This window comes from Giraffa tippelskirchi, chromosome 3 (genome assembly GCF_054371585.1).
Source record: "Giraffa tippelskirchi isolate mGirTip1 chromosome 3, T2T-mGirTip1v1.2.pri, whole genome shotgun sequence".
NCBI classification, from domain to species: Eukaryota; Metazoa; Chordata; class Mammalia; order Artiodactyla; family Giraffidae; genus Giraffa; species Giraffa tippelskirchi.
Window position 1 is genome coordinate 8,719,005 of NC_137277.1, and position 22,457 is coordinate 8,741,461.

The window sequence follows — 22,457 nt, forward strand, 5'->3', positions numbered from 1 at the left end:
CTGCTGGGGAGCTGGCAGATGCTGCCCGTCTGTGGGCTGTCTTCCCCGCTCCCATGCCCGAGAAGAGGCAGGGGGGCAGCGCTATGGAGCGTCTGCCTGGGTGCCAGGCTCAGCGCCAGTCTGTACACACGCCATCTCTTTCCTTTTCATTCTCTTTGAATTCCAGTGAACCCCTTCCCCCTTTTGACAGATGAGAAAAATCACTCTCAAGAGATAAAGAAATTTACCCCGCATCACTCAGCTGATAGGTGGTGGTGTCAGATTTGGACGCCCATCCTTCTGATCTCAAAGCCTGAGTTTCCTGGATGAAATGGAAACTTGAGTGGCTTGGACCACTGGCCCCTGGGCCAGGAGGGTCAGGCACCGGGGTTCCCCAGGTTTGTGGGGTGAGCTGGGAAGGATCAGTGTCCCCCCTCCCCAACTCTAGTCTGATTAAATAGCCGGAGGTCATGTGCCCACTGCTTCACAGCCTTGAATTTCCTGAGCTTCCAGGTCTGGGAGGAGAGAAAGGAGGAGAGGAAAGAGCTGGGCTGGGCTGGTTTGGGCCCAATTCCCAATTAAACAAGCTGCTTAGTTTCCTATGAGTGGCAGTTTTACCTGCCCCCAGTCTTTGCTAAAGGGAAGAGGGCTTTCAGGCATCCCCATTTAAAGTGGATCTGAGACTGACAAAACCTCACATCAGACATCTTAAGCAGCTGCAAAAAAGCCTTCAACCCTCATACCTGAGACTGAGGCCTCCGCCCCAGAGGGAAAACAAGGCTTCTTGGGCTGGGGCGTTTTCTGCCAGGTCATGAAAACAGGCCCGGAGTCGCCAGCTCCTCTTGGTTAGAAGCTTTATGTGGCTTTCAGAGCACTTTGACATGGTTAGTTCAAAGTACCTTCCCCAAAACCCTACAAGGAGAGCAGGAAGTTTGAGGCACCTCCTCTCGAGCAGCCAAACAGCAGGTGGGTTCACCACCCTCGGGCTCAGGTGGGTGAACGGAGGCTCAGGAGGCGATGCCTCGTCTCGGGGGTCACCTAGCCAGTTAGCCACATACAGACTCGGGGCTTTGCTTCCCCAGGGCCTGCGAAGACTGCTTGCATTTAACAACAACAACAACACAAAAAAACACTCACCCTGGGACTTTCCTAGCAGTCCAGTGGTTAAGACTGAGCTGCCAATTCAGGGGGAACAGGTTTGATCCCTGGTTGGCAGCTAAGATCCCACACACTGAGTGGTGAAACCAAAAGTTTAAAAAAGGAAAGAGAAAATAAATTGTAAAAATAAAAAAAGAAAAAGAAAAAATTATTAAAAAGAAAACAAAAAACATGCACCGTCTCCGTGAACACAACACCTGAGCACCTCCGTCCAACCTGAAAAGCAAAGGTTTGCTGGTCCTCTTTCCTTCCTCTCACCAGACTCAACCCGCTCGTATCTATTTATCGTTCCCATGTTTACTTAGAACTTTTGCTGTGCAGCTCTGTTTCTCTCAATAATACATGCTATTGTTTTGCATGTTGCAGAACAGCATACCCAGCTTGTTCTGTGTAAGCAGCCTCTGTTTGTGAGTTGAGGTGACCTGCACCAATGCCTGGGGCTTCCCTGGTGACTCAGCAGTAAAGAATCTGTGGGTTTGGTCCCTGGGTTGGGAAGATCCCCTGGAGGAGGGCATGGCGACCCACTCCAGTATTCTTGCCTGGAGAAGGACAGAAAAGCCTGGCGGGCTACCGTCCATAGGGTCGCAAAGAGTCAGACACGACTGAAGCGATTTAACACACACAAGTATTAGGGAGGGAAAGCTTTTCCTCTACCCTCTTAGCTTCTGTCTTTTGAGGGTCTGCAGACTAAACCAGCGGAGAAGGCAATGGCACCCCACTCCAGTACTCTTGCCTGGAAAATCCCATGGACAGAGGAGCCTGGTAGGCTACAGTCCATGGGGTCGCGAAGAGTCGGACACGACTGAGCGACTTCACTTCCACTTTTCCCTTTCATGCACTGAAGAAGGAAATGGCAACGCATTCCAGTATTCTTGCCTGGAGAATCCCAGGGACGGCGGAGCCTGGTGGGCTGCCGTCTATGGGGTCGCACAGAGTTGGACACGACTGAAGCGACTTAGCAGCAGCGGCAGCAGACTAAACCAGGAGCCACATTAGTAAGAGAAAAGGAAGATGTAAGCACATAAGTAAGGGATTTCACAGAAAAAGGGGCTTTAGGATTTAGGGCTTATATACACACCTTCTTAGTAGGGGAGGAGGAGAAAGGCACTTACTGGAAAACAAAGGACTCTGGAAAGATAAGTGGGCCCTTAGGAGGAGAGATGAGAGCTAGGATGGTTTTGTGGCACTATCTGTAGGTGTGGTGTGCAGATGCAGGAGATGCAGACTCCATCCCTGTGTCGGGAAGATACCCTGGAGGAGGGCATGGCAACCTGCCCGGGTATTCTTGCTTGGAGAATCCCCATGGACAGAGGAGCTTGTAAGGCTATGTACGGTCCAGGGGGTCAAAAAAGAGTCGGACACAACTGAAGTGACTTAACACACACACAGGTATTGGGGAGGGAAAACTTTTCCTCTACCCTCTTAGCTTCAGTCTTTTTGTTGTTCAGTTGCTCAGCTGTGAGAACTCTTTACAACCCCCTTGAACTGTAGCACACCAGGCTTCCCTGTCTTTCACCATCTCTTGGAGCTTGCTCAAACTCATGTCCATTGAGTCAGTGATGCCATCCAACCATCTCGTCCTCTTTTGTCCCCCTCTCTTCCTGCCTTCAATCTTTTCCAGCATCGGGGTCTTTAATGAAACAGCTCTTTGCATCAGGTGGCCAAAGTATTGGGGCTTCAGCTTCATTATCAGTCCTTCCAATGAATATTCAGGACTGATCTCCTTTAGGATGGACTGGTTGGATCTCCTTGCAGTCCAAGGGACTCTCAAGAGTCTTCTCCAACACCACAGTTCAAAAGCATCAATTCTTCGGTGCTCAGCCTTCTTTATGGTCCAGCTCTCACATCCATACGTGACTACTGGAACAACCAAAGCTTTGACTATATGGACCTTTGTTGGTAAAATAATGTCTCTCCATCAGTCTTTTGGGGGTCTGCAAACTAAACCAAGAGCCACACTAGTAAGAGAAAAGATAGATGTAAGCACATAAGTAAGGGATTTCACAGAAAAATGTTACTTAAAGGGTCCTTAGGATTTAGGGCTTATATACACACCTTCTTAGTAGGAAAAGGGAAGGCGGAGAAGGACACTTACTGGAAAACAAAGGACTCTAGAAAGATAAATGGACCCTTAGGAGGGGAGATGAGAGCTAGGATGGTTTTGTGGTAGTATCTGTAAGGTGTGGTGTGCAGACTTCTTGTCTACGATAGAGTCAGTCTTCCCGGCTTGCTCAGAGGAGGAGACTGCTGACAACTGAGTTCTTCTGGAAGGTTCTGTTCTTAGGCAGATGAGACTTAAGGGACTCAAATGCCATCAGTCCCAAGTCCTATGCCACAGTAGTGTATCCTGGACACCTTTCCAAGTATCCTTCTCTGATTCTCTTCCAAGTCCCAGCCAGACAGCGGGCAATGTGGAGGCCCTTTATAAAAAGGCCCGGTGTTGCCGGGGAATTGCCAAGGGCCCCCCTGGCCCTCCTGGAGAAGGAAATGGCAACCCACTTCAGTATTCTTGCCTGAAAATTCCATAGACAGAGGAACCTGGCGGGCTACAGTCCATAGGGTCGCAAAGAGTCAGCCACGACTGAGCACTTTAGCACCTCTGGCCCTGCACCCGCCGTGGGAACTACTGACGCTCCCACCTCACCCCTGGCTTTTCTGGTGACCCAGATGATAAAGAATCTGCTTGCAATGCAGGAGAACTGGGTTCGATTCCTGGGTTGGAAAGATCCCTTGGAGAAGGAAATGGCAACCCACTCCAGTACTCTTGCCTGGAGAATTCTGTAAACTGAGTAGCCTGGCAGGCTACGGTCCCTGGGGCCACAAAGAGTCGACTGAGCAACTAACACTTCACCCCCACCCCACTCACCCCCTGTGTGTCTCTTGGACTCACCTAGCTTAAGTTTAAATGTTGTCAGCATCTTGCCAAATCTCAAGGGTATTGTGTGTGTCTGGGAGTCCTAACCGGCTACTCTCAACCCAGGCTATCCATTGGAATCCCCTGAGAAATTTTTAAATGAACCAACGGCTAGGTTAGTTAAATCAGAATCGCTGGGGAGGGGGCCCGGGAATCTGTATTTCCTCGAAGCTCCCCTTAGGTTTGAAAACCTCTGAACAGAAGCCAGACAAACACCCTGCTCTTTCTACTTGCTTGTCCCCTTACTGCCTGGTTCCAGACCCTCAGTCCCGCCTCTAAATGCCAAATTGTGTATTGTTGGACTGAAAAAATTTACCATCTCAGCTGCTTAAGCTTTTGTTTTGGCCCTAATTTCAGTGGAGGGTAAGGAGGTCTAGAGTGTCGCTCGAAACACCAGCCTGGAGCGCCCCCACCTGGAGGTCCTCCCTCCTGACACCTCCCTCGGAGAGAGCTCTCCAGCCCCAACATGCTGGGTTTCTGTTTGAAATCAGGGCAGGATAGGATTGTTTTGTTGCTGGGAGTTCAGGATTTTGGAAGGAGAATGGAGTAGTGGGGTTGGAAGTGTGCCTGGGGCTACTGCTCAGCTACAAAGTATCCATCCCAACCAGAATAATAGAGTTGGCTGCAAGTGAGAGTTAAGATACCATCAAATAATTTCTGACACATTGTTGATTTAATGATAGCTTTTCAAGAGGAAAAAGGAATGTGTATTAAAGGTGCCTGCCAGGGGAAGAAGCAAACTGACAGTGAGGCTGGGAGGAGTGCTTCTTAGAAAGGAGGAAATGGGGCCTTCCGGGTGCGGAGTTCCACAAACATTTACAGGGGCCGCTACCCAGGAGCCGAGAAGAAAGGTGAGTGAGTTAGCCAGACAAGTGCTCCGGGTCAGGATGTGAGGTGGGAAACACGAAAGCAGGCAGGGATGGTCATAGCTGATGGAACACCTGGAGGGCTTCCTGGAAGCGGTGACTTTTACCAGGGGATTTTAGGTGCAGTTTGGGAGACTACGGGCCCCGGTGAAGAGTGTAGGGGGCCTTAAAACACAAGCATGCCTAGAGGTGTGGCTGAGCCGGACGGCGGTCTGGACCAGAGATGGCAGCCTGGGGGTTGTGGCTGAAGCTGGTGACAAAAGTAAGACCAGCCTCTCCTGAGATGCTGGGAGAGGAGACTCCTGTGTCTTGGGGGACGAGGCGAGGAAGGTAGCTGGGAGAAGCGTCCTGCTAGGAGGGGTGGTTAATGCATGCCACGTGCTGCTCCCCGAGGTCAGGTGGGGTGGAGGAACTGGAGGTTGGCCATGAGGATTGTTTCAAAAGGTCGGTTTTAATGGTCAAATGGGCAAAAGCCAGATAGCAAAGGTTAAGAAGTGAGTGGGCGGTGAGAAGGTGGAAGCCACAAGTGTAGACCAACTGTTATGAGGTTGGGTTGTTGAGAGAGGAAGAAAGCAAGCCTACAGTTGGAGGAGGGAGCGGGGCCAAAGGAAGTGGGGGTGGCCTTGTTTTTGCGATGAGGGGCAGCCTGAATGTTCTCCTAGGTCAAGTTGAGAAGGAACTGGGAAAAAGATGTCAACCCAAGGTGATAACTCGCCCCTGCAAGCATTGGTCTACTGCAGAGAAACTACACCAGGGTTCCCTTCCTCCCCCCCCCTTCTCGTGTATGCCTGGGTCTTTGCCCTGGGGCTGTGGGGTCCTCCCCACCCAGGAATGACGGGGGGGGGGGGACTTGCGCATGGGGCAGCACCTCCTGAGGTCGGCCTGCCTCTGGGCACCTGGGCCCCCTAGCCCTGGGGGCACGTGGCTGCTTATGCTCCTGGCTCACTTCAGCCCCCAGCCCCACTCTTCCAACCTGCCCAGCCCTTCCCCTGTCCTCCTGCGGAGGCGAGGGGTTGGGGGGAGCCCAGCGACCTGCCCCCTGAGGAGGGGGAGGGATATTTTTCTTGGCATTTGATGGAAAGCATCTGCTGCATCCCGTGGGCCTTTGCCCGTGGTGGGTTGGAAGGGAGTTGGCAGGAGGGCTGAGCTGTGTGCTCGCCACCAGGCTTTTGGGCTTGGCAGGAGGAATGTTTGGGACCTGGGAACTGGGGTAGGGGTGGTGCGTGAGTGTGCGTGAGACAGGGAGGGAGGGAGGGCACTGTGTAACCACTTTCTTCTCTCCCGCTGCTGCTGCTGCTGCTGCTGCTGCGCGCTGGAGCCAGCATCTCAGGCATCACATGAGTGGCCCCGCTCTGCAGGGCGGGTGCCTCCCCCACAGGATGCTGTGCTCTTCACCCAGTTGGCCCGGCTGGAGGTGGGAGCCTCGACATGTCCCTCTGTGGCTTCCAGAGTGGGACTCGGCCACCGGACAGCCGATCAGTGCGGCTGCCCCCAGCTACATTCCCTGCCCACCCCCCCCACCCCCGCCCCTGGCGTTCCCGAGGGAAGATGGTGGGGTCTGCTCATGGGCAGGTGGAAATGGCCCACAGCACCCTTGTCAACTTGTCAAGGGCACCATGGGACAGCCCACCCCCCACTGCACATCAGCTGGAACCCGGCGAGGGGGGTGTCTTTAGCTTTCTGTGGATGAGTCCAACTCCCTCTCCCAAACCCCGACTAATATCCCTGACCAATAATAGGTCTGGGAAGGTCTGGGAAGGGTCCGGCTCACGGGTGCGTGGCCTGGAACAAGTTCCCATCCCACTCTGAGAGTTTGTGTCTTCATCTCTCCAGGAAGCTCCTAACTTACACGGGTCAAGTTGCAGGCTGCGGGGCTGCATGAGTTTCCTGTGGCTGCTGTCCCAGCTTACTGCACATTCAATGGCTTCAAACAACAGAAATTGATTCTCTGTACGGTTCTGGCGGTCAGAAGTCTGAAATCAGGGGCACTGGGCAGGGCTGGCTCTGTCTGCAGGCTCCAGGGGGAGAGGCCGTCCTTCCTCCACCTTCTGGTGGCTGCCTGCACCCTTGGCTTGTGGCCACATCACTCCACACTCTGCCTCCGTCATCACACGGTCATCTTCTCTATCTTCTTCAAGTTCCCCTCTGCAAACCTCTCTTAAGGACCCTCGTGATTATATTCGGGGCCCAGCCACATAATCGAGAGACAGCCTCTGCATCTCAGTCCTTCATCATCTCTGCACAGTTGATCCTGCCATGTAAGATCACATTCAGAGGTTCCTGGAAGAGGGGGCATGATACAGTCTCCCCCAGGGCTCCCGATTTGGGGCTTAACGTATAAAACAAGAAAACAAACTGGCTCCAGTGAAAGGAGGACACATTAAATTCTTTTTTATTTACAGTGAACACATACAGCTTGTTGTGCAACCGTCACCGTTATCTACTTCCAGCATATTTCCTCACCTCAGTGGAAACCCCATATCCATGAAGCGTCACTCCCCAGCCACAGCTGCCCCTGCCTCGGCGACCACTGCTTTCTGTCTTTATAGATTGGTTTTTAATCAGTGCAGTTCTGTGTGACTTTGAAGTTAGTAACCAGAAGCGTGTTGAAGTACTTCTCAGATGCAAGGGAAGCCAGTGCCTGGATGTCTGGGTGGGAGGAGCAGGAGTTGAGGTAGCTTGGGTGTCCAAAAGGGTTCCTGGCTCCAGGCTGCCGAGGAAGCTTGAACAGCCCAACTCATTCCTTTGTTCAAAAGAAATTGTTTATTTATTTATTTTTCGCTGTGATGGGTCTTCATTGCTGCGTGCAGGCTTTCTCTAGTTGCGGCAAGCGGGGACTCTTCTTTGTTGCTTGGGCTTCTCATTGCGGTGGCTTCTCTTGTTGCAGGGCACACGGGCTCAGTTGCAGCTCCCAGGCTCTAGAGCACTGGCTCATTAGCTGTGGCTCATGGGCTTGGTTGCTCCGCGGCATGTGGGATCTTTCCGCACCAGGGATCGAACCCATGTCTCATGCATTGGCAGGTGGACTCTTTACCACCAGGCCACCAGGGAAGCCGCCAGCTCACTCTTAAGCCACTGCTTTTGCGTCAGGGGTTCATCCTGGCCTGAGCAACTGTGAGCCAGGTGGGCAAGGGAAGCCCAGAAAGGGATGTGTGGGCAGTCACAGAAAACCGTCTGATAACGTAGCGCACATTTGGCAAAGCGATTTCTTAGAAGCTCTGCTGTTTCTGATGGTGGAAGCTGAGAATCATGTCCCCTTGTGCTGTGCTTAGTTGCTCAGTTGTGTCTGACTCCCTGTGACCCCCTGGACTGTAGCCCACCAGGCTCCTGTGTCCATGGGATTCTCTAGGCAAGAATACTGGAGTGGGTTGCCATGCCCTCCTCCAGGGGATCTTCCCAACCCAGGGATTGAACCCAGGTCACCCGCGTTGCAGGTGGATTCTTTACCGTCTGAGCCACCAGGGAAGCCCTCATGTCCCTTTATGTCCCCAGAAAGGGGATACTGTCACGTCGGGATCAGTGGCCTCAACAGTGTCTCCCAGTCGATGCTGTTGTGTGTCTTGTATCACTCCCAGCGTGGCTGCATAAGTGGTGTGAAAAATGATCCAGATAAACCTCTCTCCAAGGGTCTGCTGTCATCTCAGGATGAAGCTGAGAATATAGAAAGCTGTGCTGTCCAGGACAGTAGCCCCTGGTCACCTGTGCCTGTCGACCACTTGAAATGTGAACAGTCCCAATTGAGAGGTTCGATAGTTATAAAACACATAGTGGAGACCTCCCTGGGGGTCCAGTGGTTCAGACTCCACGCTTCCAATGCAGGGGACGTGCTTTCAATCCCTGGTCTGGGAACTAGAGCCCACATGCCTTGTGGCCAAAAAAAACCAAAATAAAACATGTATCTATCTCAAAAGTGTTTATACTGATCATGTGTTGGGTTGATAATATTTTGGCTGTTAGGTTACATAAAATACATTAACATTAATGTTACCTGTTTCTTCCTACATGTTTTACTGTGGCTACTAGAAACTCTAAAGTCGTGTCTGTGGCTGGGCTGTCTGTGGCCGGCCTGTCTGTGGCCGGCCTTCAGTTTCCCCTGGAGGATCGGACAGGCAGCTGCCCAGGCGTCAGGCCACCCTCCCTGGATGCTGAGTGTGTCCTGAGCAGCAGTGGACTGTGAGCAGTCCCGGGGGGCAGACGTTCTGTGTTGGAAAAGCCCCTGGACTGGGGGGCTTGGTGGGTGCAAGAATACCCTCTTCTGTGCTCTGGGAGCCCTGGTCAGTGACAAGTGAGGAAAAGTTGTAAGAGGAGCGTGGCATATGTACAAAGTACCCAGGCCGCCTCCTGGACCCGTGATCTGGGGGTTGGGGGTAGACAGTGGGCAGAGTGAGGGATGAGCTTGGAGAGCAGTGGTGGGTGCCCAGGAAGGGTAGTGGGCCCTGGGAGTGGACTCTGGGGCCAGAAAACTGGGGGACACAGTGAGGCCAGAGGCTGGAAGGAGGCTCCGAGGGGAGCGCTGCGGGGCCAGGAGGCTGCCAGGGCAGGCGTGGAGTGCAGGCTCCATGTTAATTAACCCTGACACCTGGCCTGGCATCCCTTGTTGCTGGTTCCTGGACCTGCTTTTTAGGGCCCAGCCAAGTAGGCAGAAGAGTCGACTTGTTGGAAAAGACCCTGATGCTGGGAAAGATTGAGGGCAGGAGAACAGGGCAGCAGAGGATGAGATGATTGGATGGCATCACCAACTCAGTGGACATGAGTTTGAGAAAACTCCAGGAGATAGTGAGGGACAGAAAAGCGTGGTGTGCTGCAGTCCATCGGGTCGCAAAGAGTTGGACACTGAGCAACTGAACAAGTGGGCAGGGGTGTCAGGAGTGGCTGGGCCCTTGCAACTGTCTGGAAATCACCTTCTTGGAGGAAAAGGATTTGTATTTGGGGAGTGGCTGCCTTTCCTGTTTCTGGACACACACGTGTCTCACTTTAATTCTTGCAGCTGGAATTGATCATGCCCATTTTACAGATGAGGAAGGTCCAGGCCAGCAGATTTTGAGTAATAAGTCAAAGATGGTTCGAAGGAAGGGGCCTCCATCTGATATTGACTCTGAGGCCTGTGCCTGGGATCCACCACAGCCTCCCTCCCAGTGAGATGTGAAGAAGGGCTCCGGACATACATTTCCTGCCCCCGGGCACTCCCCCAGCTCTGGCCAAGTGCCTGGAGACCGGGGGCAACAGCTCTGCATGGCCACTCCATGTTGGAGTTGGGAGGGGTGTGCAACACAGGCCCTTGAAGCCTTTGTGGCAAAACCCCCAGACCTCAGAGGCCACTGGGGGGCAAGTTGGCCGTCAGGGGTAGGAGTGGCTGCTGCTGGGAAGGGCTGGCTGCTGAGGGACTTGGTGGTGGATGTGGTCAGCCTACCCCTGTGGCCGGTGGGGTGGGTGCCCCTGGGTCCTTGCCCACTAACCATGCGGGGGATCTAGGAAACCTAGGGTGTGGCCTGGCCCCTGAAGGCTGAGCTGGGGGTCTTCCTCCTGGAGGCAGGAAGATGGACTGGCATTTTGCACTTGAACTAACCACTCTCTGCCCTAGGAAGACCCCCAGCCCCAGCCCCCAGGAGCTGTCTCCTCCTGTGGGAGCGGGCCTGAGCCAAGTTGGCCCCGCCAGTGCTGGGAGTGACTCACTCCCTCGGGGGTCAGAGGTTGAGGCACAGGATGGATCTGGCTGATCCCAGTGTCCAGCAAGCAGGCCCAGCCCCGGACAGGGACGCTCCCAAGCTCCCTCCTCTGGGGACCACCTAGCCCATCCCCTGAGGGGGTCTCAGCTCTTCCCAGGGGCCCGCAGGGAGGGGAGAGAGAGGAGGAGACTCCGTGAGTCATCCCCAGGCCCTGAGGGGCTGGAGAAGCAGGAGCGGGATCCGATAGTAATCTTCGGAGGCTCCAGGAAGAACAACGAGCTCAGGGTGAGCTGGTCACCGCCGCCGCCTCCCCATCCTCTGCCAGTTCCTCTCTGCTCCCTTCCCAGGTCATTTCCACCAGCGCACACACAGCGGGGCTGGGTCTGCTCCCACCCCCAGCTGCTGGGAAGCCTAGACCGCCTGGGGGGGGTGGCCTGTCATGTGAGCTGCTGGGGGGAGAGGGGGGTCAGGACCAGGTTGGGGGGGTGCACCTGGTAGAGAGGGAGCGAGGGCGTGGCGGCAGGGAGAGGGTGCCCGTGGGCAGCAGCAGATTCTTGGCAGGACGGGCTGGGCGGAAGGGCAGCCTGGTCGTCTGTCCAGGTGAGCCTCTCGCCTTCTCTCTCCCTCTGGGGAACCAAGTCACTTTTCCTTTTGGGGGTGACAGGCTGGCTTGGGGAGTGGGCTTCTTGGGGTTCCTTGGGCACAGCTAACGCACCCGGGGTGGGGGTGGCTGCCGGGAGCGTCCCTTCTCTTCGCCTGCACCCTCCCCCACTCCCTCCGCACCCCTCACCCTGCCCCTTCGGAGCCGCTGCCCCACCGAGCCTCCCCCTGCAGGGAGGTCGTCGCGGTCCCTCCCTACCTCTGCCCGCGCTCTGGGAGGCTCCTTGTTCCTCGGCCACAAAGCCCCTTTGATCCTCTGCTCGGCTCCGAGCCATGTGACCCGGTGGGCGGGCCGCGCGCGCAGGCGGCCGGCGCAGCCCGACTCAGCTGCTGGGTGAGTCCCCGCTCCCTTTGTTCCTTCCAGCCTCGCTCCGCTCGCAGGGGGCTCTCAGGTGGTCTGGCCGCCGGGCAGCCCCCCTCCCCCGCGCCCCAGGGCTGAGCGGGAACGGCGCCTCCCCGGAGCTCCCCCAGGCCCGGCCACCCCCCGCCCCCCACAGCCGGCGGGACAGCCCCCCTGGCCCCAGGAGCCGGGCGGCGGGAGCTCGGTCTTCCACGCGGGGCCCAGATTTTCGGCCGCGGAGCAGAAGAGTACGGCTTTGTGTGGCACAGCCGAGGCTTTGTAAATATTTGGCCGGCTACCCGAGTGGTTAAGTCCGCCTCGGCCAGCAGTTTCTTGGAGCCCATTTCCCTTTCGCAAGGGGTCTTCCCTAATATTCCTGGAGGGCCGGGAGGAGATGCTGGTGGGCCACCGCTGCCTCTTCAAACCGTCCCATCCAGATTGTCAGCCGTTAGGGGTAGGCGGGTTAGCGGAGGACCGGCTGGAGATTAGTTTCAACAGGCGCTTAGAAATGCCAGAATTGGAGACCTCATGGACAGAATTGTGTTCCGGAGGAGTTTGTGCTGCAGCTTGTGTGGATTCCTGGGAGGTGTCTGAGACGTTCTTGATGTTCCTGGGAGCAGACTGGAGAGGGAGGCAGTGGGGGGGGGTGGAGTAGGGTGCTGGCATGCATGTGCTTTGCTAGAGGACCGGAAGGTGTCTGGCTCGCCATGCCCTGCTGGGGACCGGGGGTGAGGGATGTGTCTTCCAAAGGGCTTTTCTAGCCCAGAGAAGTTGGGACTCTGGTCCCATAGCCCCTGGGACTCCAGTCCCATAGCCGAGCCAGCACGTCCTCTCAGGCACCCAAGACCGGGGGCGGGGGGTCAGCTGCTGCACAGGCAGGGCCATCTGCTCTGAAACTTCATCCCCAACGTGCCCTGGGGGTCGACTCGGCTCCCAGGCTGCTGCTCTTCCTTCTCGTCTCCCTCTCTTTCCTATGCCGTGAAATCGGGCATTTTTGTCCGAGGTTTTGGGAAGCATCTCTGCTCACCAAAGAGAAGTTTGAAATTCCTTTCCTGGAGAAAAATGTGCCACCCAGCAGCAGTCTATACAGCGGGTTCCTGGTCCATGCAGTGGGTTTCTGGTCCATGCAGCGGGTTTCTGGTCCATGCAGCAGGTTGCTGGTCCATGCAGCAGGTTGCTGGTCCATGCAGCAGGTTTCTGGTCCATGCAGTGGGTTTCTGGTCCATGCAGTGAGTTTCTGCCTGTGGGGACAGCGCCCTGGTTGGAATTCTGTTTGGATCCCTCTTTGGAAAGTCCTGCTGGGGAGAAGCGAGAAAAAGGCCCCTTTTTTTCATAATGGTATGCTTCCTGCCCTTCTTTCATTGTTGTTTTGCCTTCAAACTTAGGGCCTCCATGGGTGTTTACATAAATGTCATTTCTCTTTGGCAACACAGAGGCTCCTTTTCAGGAACTAGAAAGAAGAAGAAGTTTGTCTGACCATTTGGGGGCGGGAAGCTGGTATCCACTTGAGGTCTCTTTGGAGAAGGCGCATGCCCGCCTGACTCCTTGGGTCTTCTCTGGGTTAGGATGTGGCTGGGAAAGGAGGCCTTCTGTGGCCGACCTCTTTTTACGCCGACTTAGAGGACCTGTGTGGCTGCTGACCCTCACCCACCCCTCCTGGGCATCCATAACTGCCCGCTCCCCGTCATTTCCGGGTTGTGACACCTGCAGTACTATTGTGTCTGCTGGTTTGTGTCTGTATTTCCCCCAGGCTCTGCTCCTCGAGGCCGGCGCTGTGACAGAGATGACTGGCACATGGGGAGGACCTACTGTGTGTGTGGGGGGGCACTGGGCATTCTGTCCTGGAGGAGACAGAGCCCTGTTCTCCTGGGAAGGGGGCCGCCACAAAGCAGAACAAGAGCCCATGGTGTCATTGGCCCCCACCAACACCAAGCCTTGGGGGGCGCCCATGGGGTCGTTCCCTGAGTGCCAGGTCCATCGCCCCAGGCCTCCAGGACGGGGTTCACCAGGGCTTTCACCCCAGAAGCCCTGAACCCGTTAAGACAACAAGGATCCTGGGGCTGACTTACTGTCCCACCTCCTGCCTGCTTCCTCCGCCCCCCCCCATGCTCTCCCCACTTCCTGCTGTGTCACCGCCAGCCTGAACGGCTCTCGGCTCTCGGCGTCAGATAGGGCAGCTTTGCAGGAAGGAGGCGTCCTAGGTGCTGAGATGCATTTGGCAGAAGGAGAGCCCCCACCCCCCAGCAGCGTGGAGCGGCGCTGGCTTCCTGCGGTGTCAGAGCTCTCTTAGGAAGCCGGTTACCCCTGCACAGTCACCCCACCCCCCCTGCACAGCTCACTCCTGGGCCACCTTTCCCAGACCGCCGATGGCTCTGGGCTCCCTGCCTCTCCCATTGGCCGGGTGTGTAGGAAGCAGGACTTTATTTCAGCCTGTGAGGGTGAGGACAGATGCTTGCTGGCCCCCCTGAGTCCCTGGCCGGGGTCCTCTGCAGTGGCGGTCAGCCTTCCACACCTGCTGTTCCGGCCCGTCCCTCTTCTCACCTGCCCCCAACCTTGGCTTAGGCCACAGATGCTTCAGGGATTGGATAGGGCCTGGCACTGAGGATCCTGGGGTCCCAGCTCCCCTCAGCCAGGGTCCTGGGGAAGATGCTTCCAGCAGGAGTCATAGCCCTTGGCTGGGACTTCCCTCACAGACTTCTGCCTGCCAGCACCAGGCTTGGATTTGTTTGTTGAGTACCAGCCTTGTTCCCAGGACAGGTAGGGACCTGTTCTCAGCAGCTTGGTGGAGCCTCCTGACGCCTTCCCAGGAGTGCCCCTGAGGTGGCCGCCGGGCAGCCAGCTCCGCAGGCAAGGCTGTGGGCTGTACAGCCTAGAGGGAGGGCCAGCAAAGGTTCGGGTCTGATCCAAAGCCGGGAGGGCGCCTTGCCCAGCCTGGTGCGCCCTCCAGCCTGCACACCTCCCAGCAGGCTCCCCGCAGGCCCTGTTCTGGGGCTCGAGGAGCAGTAGGTGGAACATTTGGCCTTGGGCTGTGGGTGGGGGGTGGGGTTCTAGTTTGCCACTCTCTTCTCTTTTATCACTACTGAGAGTGGGCGGAGAAGGGCTTACTGCTGAGGGAGCTGATTCCACCTCTGCAGGGGCCTGAGCTGCCACTTGACCTCACCTGGGCTCACCTGTCCACCTGTGGAGCAGCCTGGGGAGCTGAGCTGCATCACCCCACCCACCCATCTGGGCTGCGGGGCTGGCCCTTGGTGGCAGAGAAAGGGCAGTTCAAAGCAAAGGGCATGAAAGAGGGAAGATGAACCAGTTTGCTTCCTCTCCCTTCCCGGCCCTTCCAGCCTAAATAATAACTTTAAAACCCTTTAACCTGGACTTAGTAGCCAGATCATAGCAGAAGCACTCCATTTCTTGTCGCTCTGCTGAAGCTGGGGGATGGGGTAGCACCCACCCCGTGAGATGTCAACTCCTGAGCACCCTAGCTGCCCTCAGAGCCTCCGGGTTGGGGTTCAGTCGCCCGCACTGACCCCTAGGGAGGCTTCGTGGAAGAGGGGCGCTCCACCCTCTGTTCCTTTGCTTCTGGCATGCGTGCCGCAGGGCGCTCCGGAGCCATGTGCTCTGGAGGGGGACCCCTGGCCCTGTCCTGCCCTGCGAGTGCCAGGCGCCGAGTGTCCAGGGAGGCGGTCACTCCGACTAGCGTCCTTGCTGGTGTCCCCGGTGGAATGTGCCCGCACCTCCTCCCACCTCCCACCTCCCACACCCTTATCTCTTATCTCCCAGGCCTGTCGCCAAGGCCTCTAACAACAGATAAGGTTTTCCCTTTCCCCGGGGCAAGAAAGTGAGTCTCCCTCCTGCAAGGAGGACACTCCACACCTGGTGAGGACGTCTGTGTCCTGTCTGTGTGTTTTGCCCCGGACCATGCCCCTGTGCTGGGTTGAGCCTTCTCGGTCTTTGTGGAGGCCTGGACATCCTGTTGTTTCTCAGTGGATGAGCGAGCAGTACCGCGTGATCGCGGCGTTTCATCTGCTCTGTGGTTGCTGTGAGATGAGACAAGCTTCAGAGAGCCTTGTAAGAACAGACGTTTGTTTTGCTCTCTTTTCACGAGCACTCCTTGGAGCCTTTTTTTTCTTTAAAAGAGAAACAACCGAAGAGCAGCGTTTCTTTGGTGATTTGAATACATTTTCCTGGGGCAGGGGACTGGATCAGATGACCCCGGGCCTGGCTCCATGCTCTGGTGCCGTGGGAGCCGTTGGGAAGTGAGGACAGGATCCCAGTCTTTTGTTCCTCGCCTGCCCGGGACCAAGGAAGAGCTGCCAGTTGCTGGGGTCAGTTGTGGGCCCTGGAGACGAACGACAGGTGGACAGCGGCCCCGTTGAGTTGGAGTGAGAATCCTTGTTGATTGTCATTTGGGGGCTGGTGGCGGCCAGGGGGGCAGGGAGTGCAGAGAGCGGTGGAGGGTGTCACTGCATAGAACCTCCCCCCCGCCCCCGCAGGGGAGCCCTCCCTCGGCCCCACAGTGACGGAAGGTACAGAGCAGGGGTCCCAGGGCCACTTTGCAAACCGCACGCTCTGCTGATGTCCCTTCAGTCACCCCAGTGGCTTTACAGTTAGCCCACCAGGCCAGGAGCCCCACAACCGGTGCCGGCTCCCAACCACGGGTTACTCGGGGCCAGGTGCCTGGGGCCCCCAGTCTCCACGTCCAGGAGTGTCACTTACGGGACCATCATCACCATCTGGGAGAGCTGCCTGCCTCCCTCCCCACATGACCGAGGTGGGCACCGAAGCGAGGGGAACGGTGGGTTGGGACGGGTCCATGACAAAATGCCATCCTCCCAGACTGTTCCTCATGGGAAGGAGAACACGTTTTAAGAGACATCTGTTTTCCATTGGTCTAAGTGCAGCTGTTGAAAAAGTGGGGAAACAGAAGGTCCTCCGTGTGTCACGTGCCACTCGGGAGGTGCTGAGGGCAGGTAAGGAAGGCGCCTCGCTGTCCTCTTGGCCTCCACAGCCACCCTCCGGGACTGGAGTACAATGGGTGAGGAGAACAGTCAGGCAGAGGAGGGGGCTCAGGAGGTGGGGGGCACCCCGTGTCCATGTGGCAGCTGCATCTCACATGGCTTACCTCCGTGAGGGCCACCCCCACGCAGCACCCCCTCCGCAGATGCCTACTTCCTGCTTCCTGCCTGCCTGGCGCAGAGCTGCTTAGCTGTCCTTTTCCATCTTTCCAAACTCTTGGCTGCCTCCCCAGCTTCCTCCGGGGCCCTCTGTGGAACCGGACGGCCTGGTCCTGTCTCCCTGAGGCTCTAGGGACCCCATCTGTGTGCCAGCAGCCACCTCTGTCCCCTTCACTCTTTCACTCCTTCGTGCGTTCATCCAGCAACGCTTTGGGAGGGCAGCCATCTGCTCTACATCTGCTGAAGAGGTGCCCCTGTGCCTGGGGGCCAGGCCCCTCATGGGCCACGGAGAGATGGGCGGGTGAGCCCTGTGTGCACCTCAATTTCTGCATTCAGCCTGCTGCCATTTCACCGCCTTGTGGGGAGATGTGTGAGTCGGTGGAGGGGGAGTTGGTCCTCGGGTTTTGTGGGGGTGGGTACATTTGAGGCGAGAGGCCTCTCTGTGGGCTCCCCCTCAGCTCACCATGGGGCTCCCTGAGGATGGCTGGAAGTAAAGAGCTGATTCACACCACAGGGCACCCCGAAACCCGAGTGCTAAAGTTATAATTAAACCTTGAGAAACCTGCGGGCCCCTCCCCCTCTGAGGCCTGCACCATCTCGTAAAAGTGGGGCTTCATTGAATTCTCTCTCGTCGTGGCTTGTTTGGCATCCTGAGGGTTTGGGACAGGGGGTGGAGAGAGGGCTTGGGCCTCTAACGGATTTGGGTGGGCCCAGGAAATCCGGCCTTGGCCACCCCAGCAGCTCTGGCCTCTGCAATCATTTCTTCTGGACTGGCTAGCGCTAAGGACTCTGACCGGCCTCAGCACCTGGCTGGTCAGGCGGGCGGTGGCGGGGTGCAGGTGGGTGCTGGCCCATGGCGGGTGCACCCCGCTGGTTCAGGTACATGGAAGGGGTCTGAGTGGGCGTCCTGGGTAGCAAAGGTTTTCACCTCTTGTCCCTCCTGCCCAGAGATCCGGGATGAGCCACGTTCAGCCTTTTTGATTGCTGACTGGCTGCTTTTGCTGCCACCTCCCCCTCCTTTCACGGTGAGGCTTCCTTCTGTAAACAGGGCTTGCTCCTGGGTCATTCTATGACTTGACAGATTCTAGCCCGTGACACTGAGGCCCCTTCTTAAAAATTCATGTTGAGTCCTTATGAGCACTGGTGGTGTGAGCAGCGGGCCACACGGGTGGAGAAGTCGCTAAGTCACCGGAATCACTCCCCACGACCCGCCCCCCATACACAGACGCTGAATGGAAAGATGGGGAGGGGCACGCAGGCTGGATTGGTGCAGGGGTGGGGGGGCAGCCGTGGGCCAGAGGACACCGTTGTCATTCTGGTTCGTTCCCTGGGGACCACAGTCACTGGCCTTCTTGTCGTTGATAATAGCTTTATGGAGGTATAATCCACATTCCAGAAAATGCACCCTTTTATTGTGTACAATTCAGTGGTTTCCCGTATACTTACAAAGTTACCATCATCACCAATTCCAGAATATTTTTGTCACCACCCCTCAGAGATCTTAAGTCCATTAGTGGTCATTTTCAGCTTCTGGCAACCACGAATCTGCTTGCTATTTGTGAATTTGCCTATCCTAGTATCTTCTATCAGTAGAATCATTAGTAAATGGCTTTCTTTTTCTTTTTCTTTTTTTAGTGGGTGGCTTTTTGTATCTGGCGTCTTTCACTTAGTTTAATGTTTTCAAGGTTCATCCATATGTAATGTGTCCATGCTCCATCCCTGTTTGTGGCTGCATAGTATTCCATTTTAACAGTTGCATCACGTTGCATTTCTCCATTCATGGGTTCATGGGCATTTGGGCTGTGTCCACTTTGTAGCTGTTGTGAATCATGCTGCAGTGAACGCTAGGGTCCAGGTTTGGATGAGCACGTGTGTTTTCATTTCTCTTGGGGACCTGCACCGTCAGTTGGGGACACTTGGCTCATCAGCACCCAGTGGGGATGCACTGTTGGTCCCTTGGGCCCCACTCCCAGTGGCTGTGAGCACTGTGTGTCATGTCTTGAATCTGTGTCTCTGTACAATTGCCCGGGGGTTCTTTGGTTTCACTGTGAGTCCAGGGCCGAGCTCTGTGGAACAGGATGAATCAGTGAGGAGTTAATGCAGGGATGAGTTGGGGGTGGGATCAAGGAGCAGAGGAACCCCTGGGGTCCTGCTGCTGACTTCTGGTTTCCTTTGCCTGCACAGGGCCCAGGACAAGGCAGAAAGGGGAGAAGGAAGGCTTGTGTGTCCTCTCCAGGGGAGACAGGGGAGCATGTGACAGTGAGGTAGTGGCAGCGCAGGAGGAAGTGGGTGGAAGGAGTGGGCAGGGTTGGAGTACCCTCCCCCAGTAGGAAGGTAGGGGAGAGGATGCACCCCCCTCCCCATTCCTGGCGGGAGGGGGAGACATTTCCTTCCTGGGAGGGTGGAAGTGCAGAGCTGGGGGGAGGTCGGCCTCTGGGGCCCAGGGTGGGTGTGAGGGTGACTGCTGTTCCCCCCAGATCTGCAGGAGCAGCAAGCTACACACTTTCTGGACGGTTGTGTGCATCACAGGCAGAAAAATTAAGCTGCGGAACAAATGCGTGTTACTTGTCTTTTTAAACCACCCACAAGTGCATCCAGCAAAGGCTCACCCGTGCGCACGTCTGGGCGCCTGCTGTGTCCACTCTCGGCGTCGCGGCCGGGAGCGCGCTGGGGAGGGCCCACTGGCGCGGTCCCGGGAAGGCGGTGGGGCGGTCCGGCTTCCTCCCTCCTCCTCCTGGCCCTCCCGGCCCTCCCCGCCCTCCCAGCAGCTGGAGGGGGCCTCTGCTCCTCGCCAGTTTCACAGGCAGAAATTACCATATGAATGTGGCTCCTTCCTGGAGCTGCCAGTTGGGGAGACCTGGGAGGGGACAGGCTCCCACCCTCGGGGGCTGGAGGGGCCTCCAGGTCCTGTGCTGACTGAGGCGAAGCTCCTTCAGAGGCACGGACCGATCGGTTGGAGGACGCCGGACATTCTCGGTCCACAGTAGGTCCCCATTGGGTGCGGAGGGTGTAGGGGATGTGTTGGGGGTCTGCCTGTGGGCCTGCTGGGTCCCAGGAAGTGTGGGAGGCCCCCAGGGACCCGCGAGCCCCTTCCTTTAACTTTCGTCTCAACTTGTAGGAGAACGTGTTGTTATTATAGCTCTTGTTATTTTGGTCTGATTTCAAAAGTGTCAGCTAATTACGGCAGGAAATGTAGAGTCTGAGGAAGGATGTGAAGGCGAGGATCGGATACGATAAAGCAAGTCTGAGCGCTCTGTAAACTGTAAAGTGCTGTGCGCAAGCCAGGCTGGATGGTGTTCAGCTCTCCTCTGATGGCCCAGCCCGGCCTCTTGTGTTCCTGGCCAAGCTCCTGGGGGCCAGGACTGAGTGCTTTAGGGGCTTCTGCAGAGCCCTGCTTGTGCCGCGATTAATACTTTGCCAGCTGACCCAATGCTATGTCACCTTTAACTGCTGGACAGCAAATTAATGGATGCCTAGTGCCTGGTGGCCCGGCCACTGCATGTAGGGGACCCACTCCTCACCGTAGCACTGGCCAGGTCAGCTGCAGTGCGGAGAGCGGCGTGGCTGAGGTTTCAGGGTTGAGACAGAGCCCGGGGTGGGCCCAGGTGTTCAGACCTGAGGCCCCCCTCCCCACACCCACCCCCTCCAGCACCCCTGCCTAAGCTTCAGGGAGAGGAGACCTCACATGCCCTGAGGCCCCAGTTAGGTGTAGGTGAGGAAGGGGGTGGGCTTCCCAGGTGGTGCTAGTGGTAAAGAGCCCGCCTGCTAAGGCAGGAGACATGAGACACAGGTTTGATCCCTGGGTCCAGAAGATCTCCTGGAGGAGGGCATGGCAACCCACTCCAGCATTCTTGCCTGGAGAATCCTCATGGACAGAGGAGCCTGGTGGGCCCCAGTCCATAGGGTAGCAAAGAGTCAAACACGACTGAAGTGGCTTAGAGGGTAGGGATTAGGGGCTACCCAGTCTCCTCTCACCTGTGGGCACCCCGCTGCCCCCACTGATGGTTTCCTGAGCAGAAATTTCCTGAATGGGCAGGAGCTGTCCCAGGAAGTGCATCCATCCTTCCGCCGAGATGCTTTGTGGTTCCAGAAGGGAGATGGAAACCGGAAATCGTTCACATCTCATTCACATGCTGGCACACGCGGAAGGCTGAGCGGAGGGAAGCCCGGGAAGCCCGTGGGAAAGCATGCAGGCCAGCACCACGGGAGCCTCGCGAAGGGCCGAGGCGGGGGTGGGGGGGTGCCGGAGTCGCGCTGCCTGCACCGACCCAGGAGCAGCGAACCCCCGCCCCCCGCCCGCCATGCTCTGGGAAGGGAGGAGGGCGGGAGGCAGTGAGCTGACCTTTCATTCACTCATTCCACGTCTTACGTACCGGGCTGCAGGATGTGTGAGGTTTTGTGAGAAGCAGAGGAGACAGACCTTGCAATTGCAGGCTGTGAGCAGGGGCACTCGGGAGAACCACGGGACACCGGGAGGCCCCCAGAGCAGCGCCAAGGGAGGCCCTCTCTGGGGAGCCTTGTTTGAGGAGAGGAGCCGAGCTCGGGAAACAGTGCACACGTCGAAACTGGAGAGCCAGGCACGGGCTTCTGTTTTATTAACACGTGCTCTGTGCATTGGCCGTGCCAGGCTCTAGCCTCTGCTTTGTAAATATCTCGTTTGGTCCTCACAGAACTCTTACAAGGCAGGTATTGTCTCGTATTACACATCAGAAACCTGAGGCATTGAGAGGTTAAGTTACTTGCTCAGGGTCACACAGGGATTCTGGGATGGAACAGAGTCCCAGCTGCAGGATTCTGGGGCCTTGAGGATCTTGCGTTATCCCAGGTGCAGGGGGAACCAGTCAGGCTTTCAAGCCAGGAGAGCAATGTGATGAATTTGTTTTAAACAGGCCTTCCTGGTGCCTTGAGATGGACAGACTCTGTGTTGGGGTGGGAGGTGGGGGACTTAATGGGGATGGCTTGGCTTGTGGGAGCCATGGAGGTTGGGAGGCCAGGCGACTGTCTTCAGATGTATTGGATTCAGATTGATAAGATTTGGGGTGGATGACTGGATGTGGGCCAATAGAAGGAAGGACCAGGGCTGGCCCCTGGGCTTCCAGCTGTAATAACTGGATCGGTGGAGATGCCGTTACTCATGGGGGTGGGTGGCATGGATGTGTCCAGAGCTCAGTTGGCAGCATGTTCAGTGGGAGGCATCCAGGCTTCACTAGGGCAGGGGCCAAGGATACCCAGCTCTGGGCAGCTCTGGGCAGGCGGTCTGGCACAGTGGGCCATCTCTGCTGAGTCACGATTGGCTTTGGTGTATGAATCTGCTGAGAGGTTGGCAGTTGATGCTCAGAGGATGGGCAGGATCACTGGGGAGAGGGTCCAGCTGGGACCAGACTGGTTCTATAGGCGGAGGAGGAGCCAGCAAGGCAACGGAGAACCCGGAGACAGAGGAGGAGCAGCAGAGGAGAAGTTGGGGTGAGGGGTGACCCCTTCAAAGGGCCGGCAGCTCCATCTGATCAGAGCCCCGTCTAGTGGTGCACCCAAGCTTCGTATCATGCACAGTGTGAGTGTGCAGGAGGTGCAGGAAGCGGGGCTCTGCTGGTGTCCGACCCACACGGGGCTCAGGGGTGTCTGCGGTGGCACCCTGCCCGTGGCCAGCGTTTCCCATGGGCCGTGTTTCAGGCGTGTTGCACGTGTGTCCTGAGGGGGTGAGGCATG

The 22,457-nt window shown here is 56.8% G+C and overlaps 1 protein-coding gene and 1 long non-coding RNA gene across 44 annotated transcripts in view; one reads left to right on the top strand and one right to left on the bottom strand.

Annotated features, from left to right (window-relative positions):
* The window catches only part of SEPTIN9 (septin 9), a 179,338-nt gene that overhangs the window by 130,416 nt on the left and 26,465 nt on the right, over positions 1 to 22,457 (top strand). For 4 of the 43 annotated variants that reach the window (XM_081575610.1, XM_081575627.1, XM_081575605.1 and 1 more), the window contains exons 1-2: positions 15,624 to 15,902; positions 16,479 to 16,547. The exons of 4 other annotated variants lie outside the window; for them this stretch is intronic. Coding sequence is in view for 6 of the 39 variants with exons in the window: in XM_081575590.1 (XP_081431716.1) it covers positions 16,424 to 16,547 (124 nt within the window). In the remaining 33 variants the exon portion in view is untranslated. Of the gene's footprint in view, positions 1 to 4,845; positions 4,903 to 11,142; positions 11,184 to 11,543; positions 11,578 to 15,559; positions 15,960 to 16,250; positions 16,349 to 16,413; positions 16,613 to 16,756; positions 17,122 to 19,550; positions 19,735 to 20,787; positions 22,303 to 22,457 lie in introns of those variants that run through there. 35 more of the 43 variants (XM_081575607.1, XM_081575621.1, XM_081575601.1 and 32 more) reach the window with 24 other exon arrangements.
* On the bottom strand, positions 7,283 to 11,490 carry LOC145540656 (uncharacterized). Its single transcript, XR_014078457.1, has 2 exons — positions 11,443 to 11,490; positions 7,283 to 8,568 (listed from the first exon to the last, which is right to left on the bottom strand). It is a non-coding gene; the product is annotated as an uncharacterized LOC145540656 (long non-coding RNA).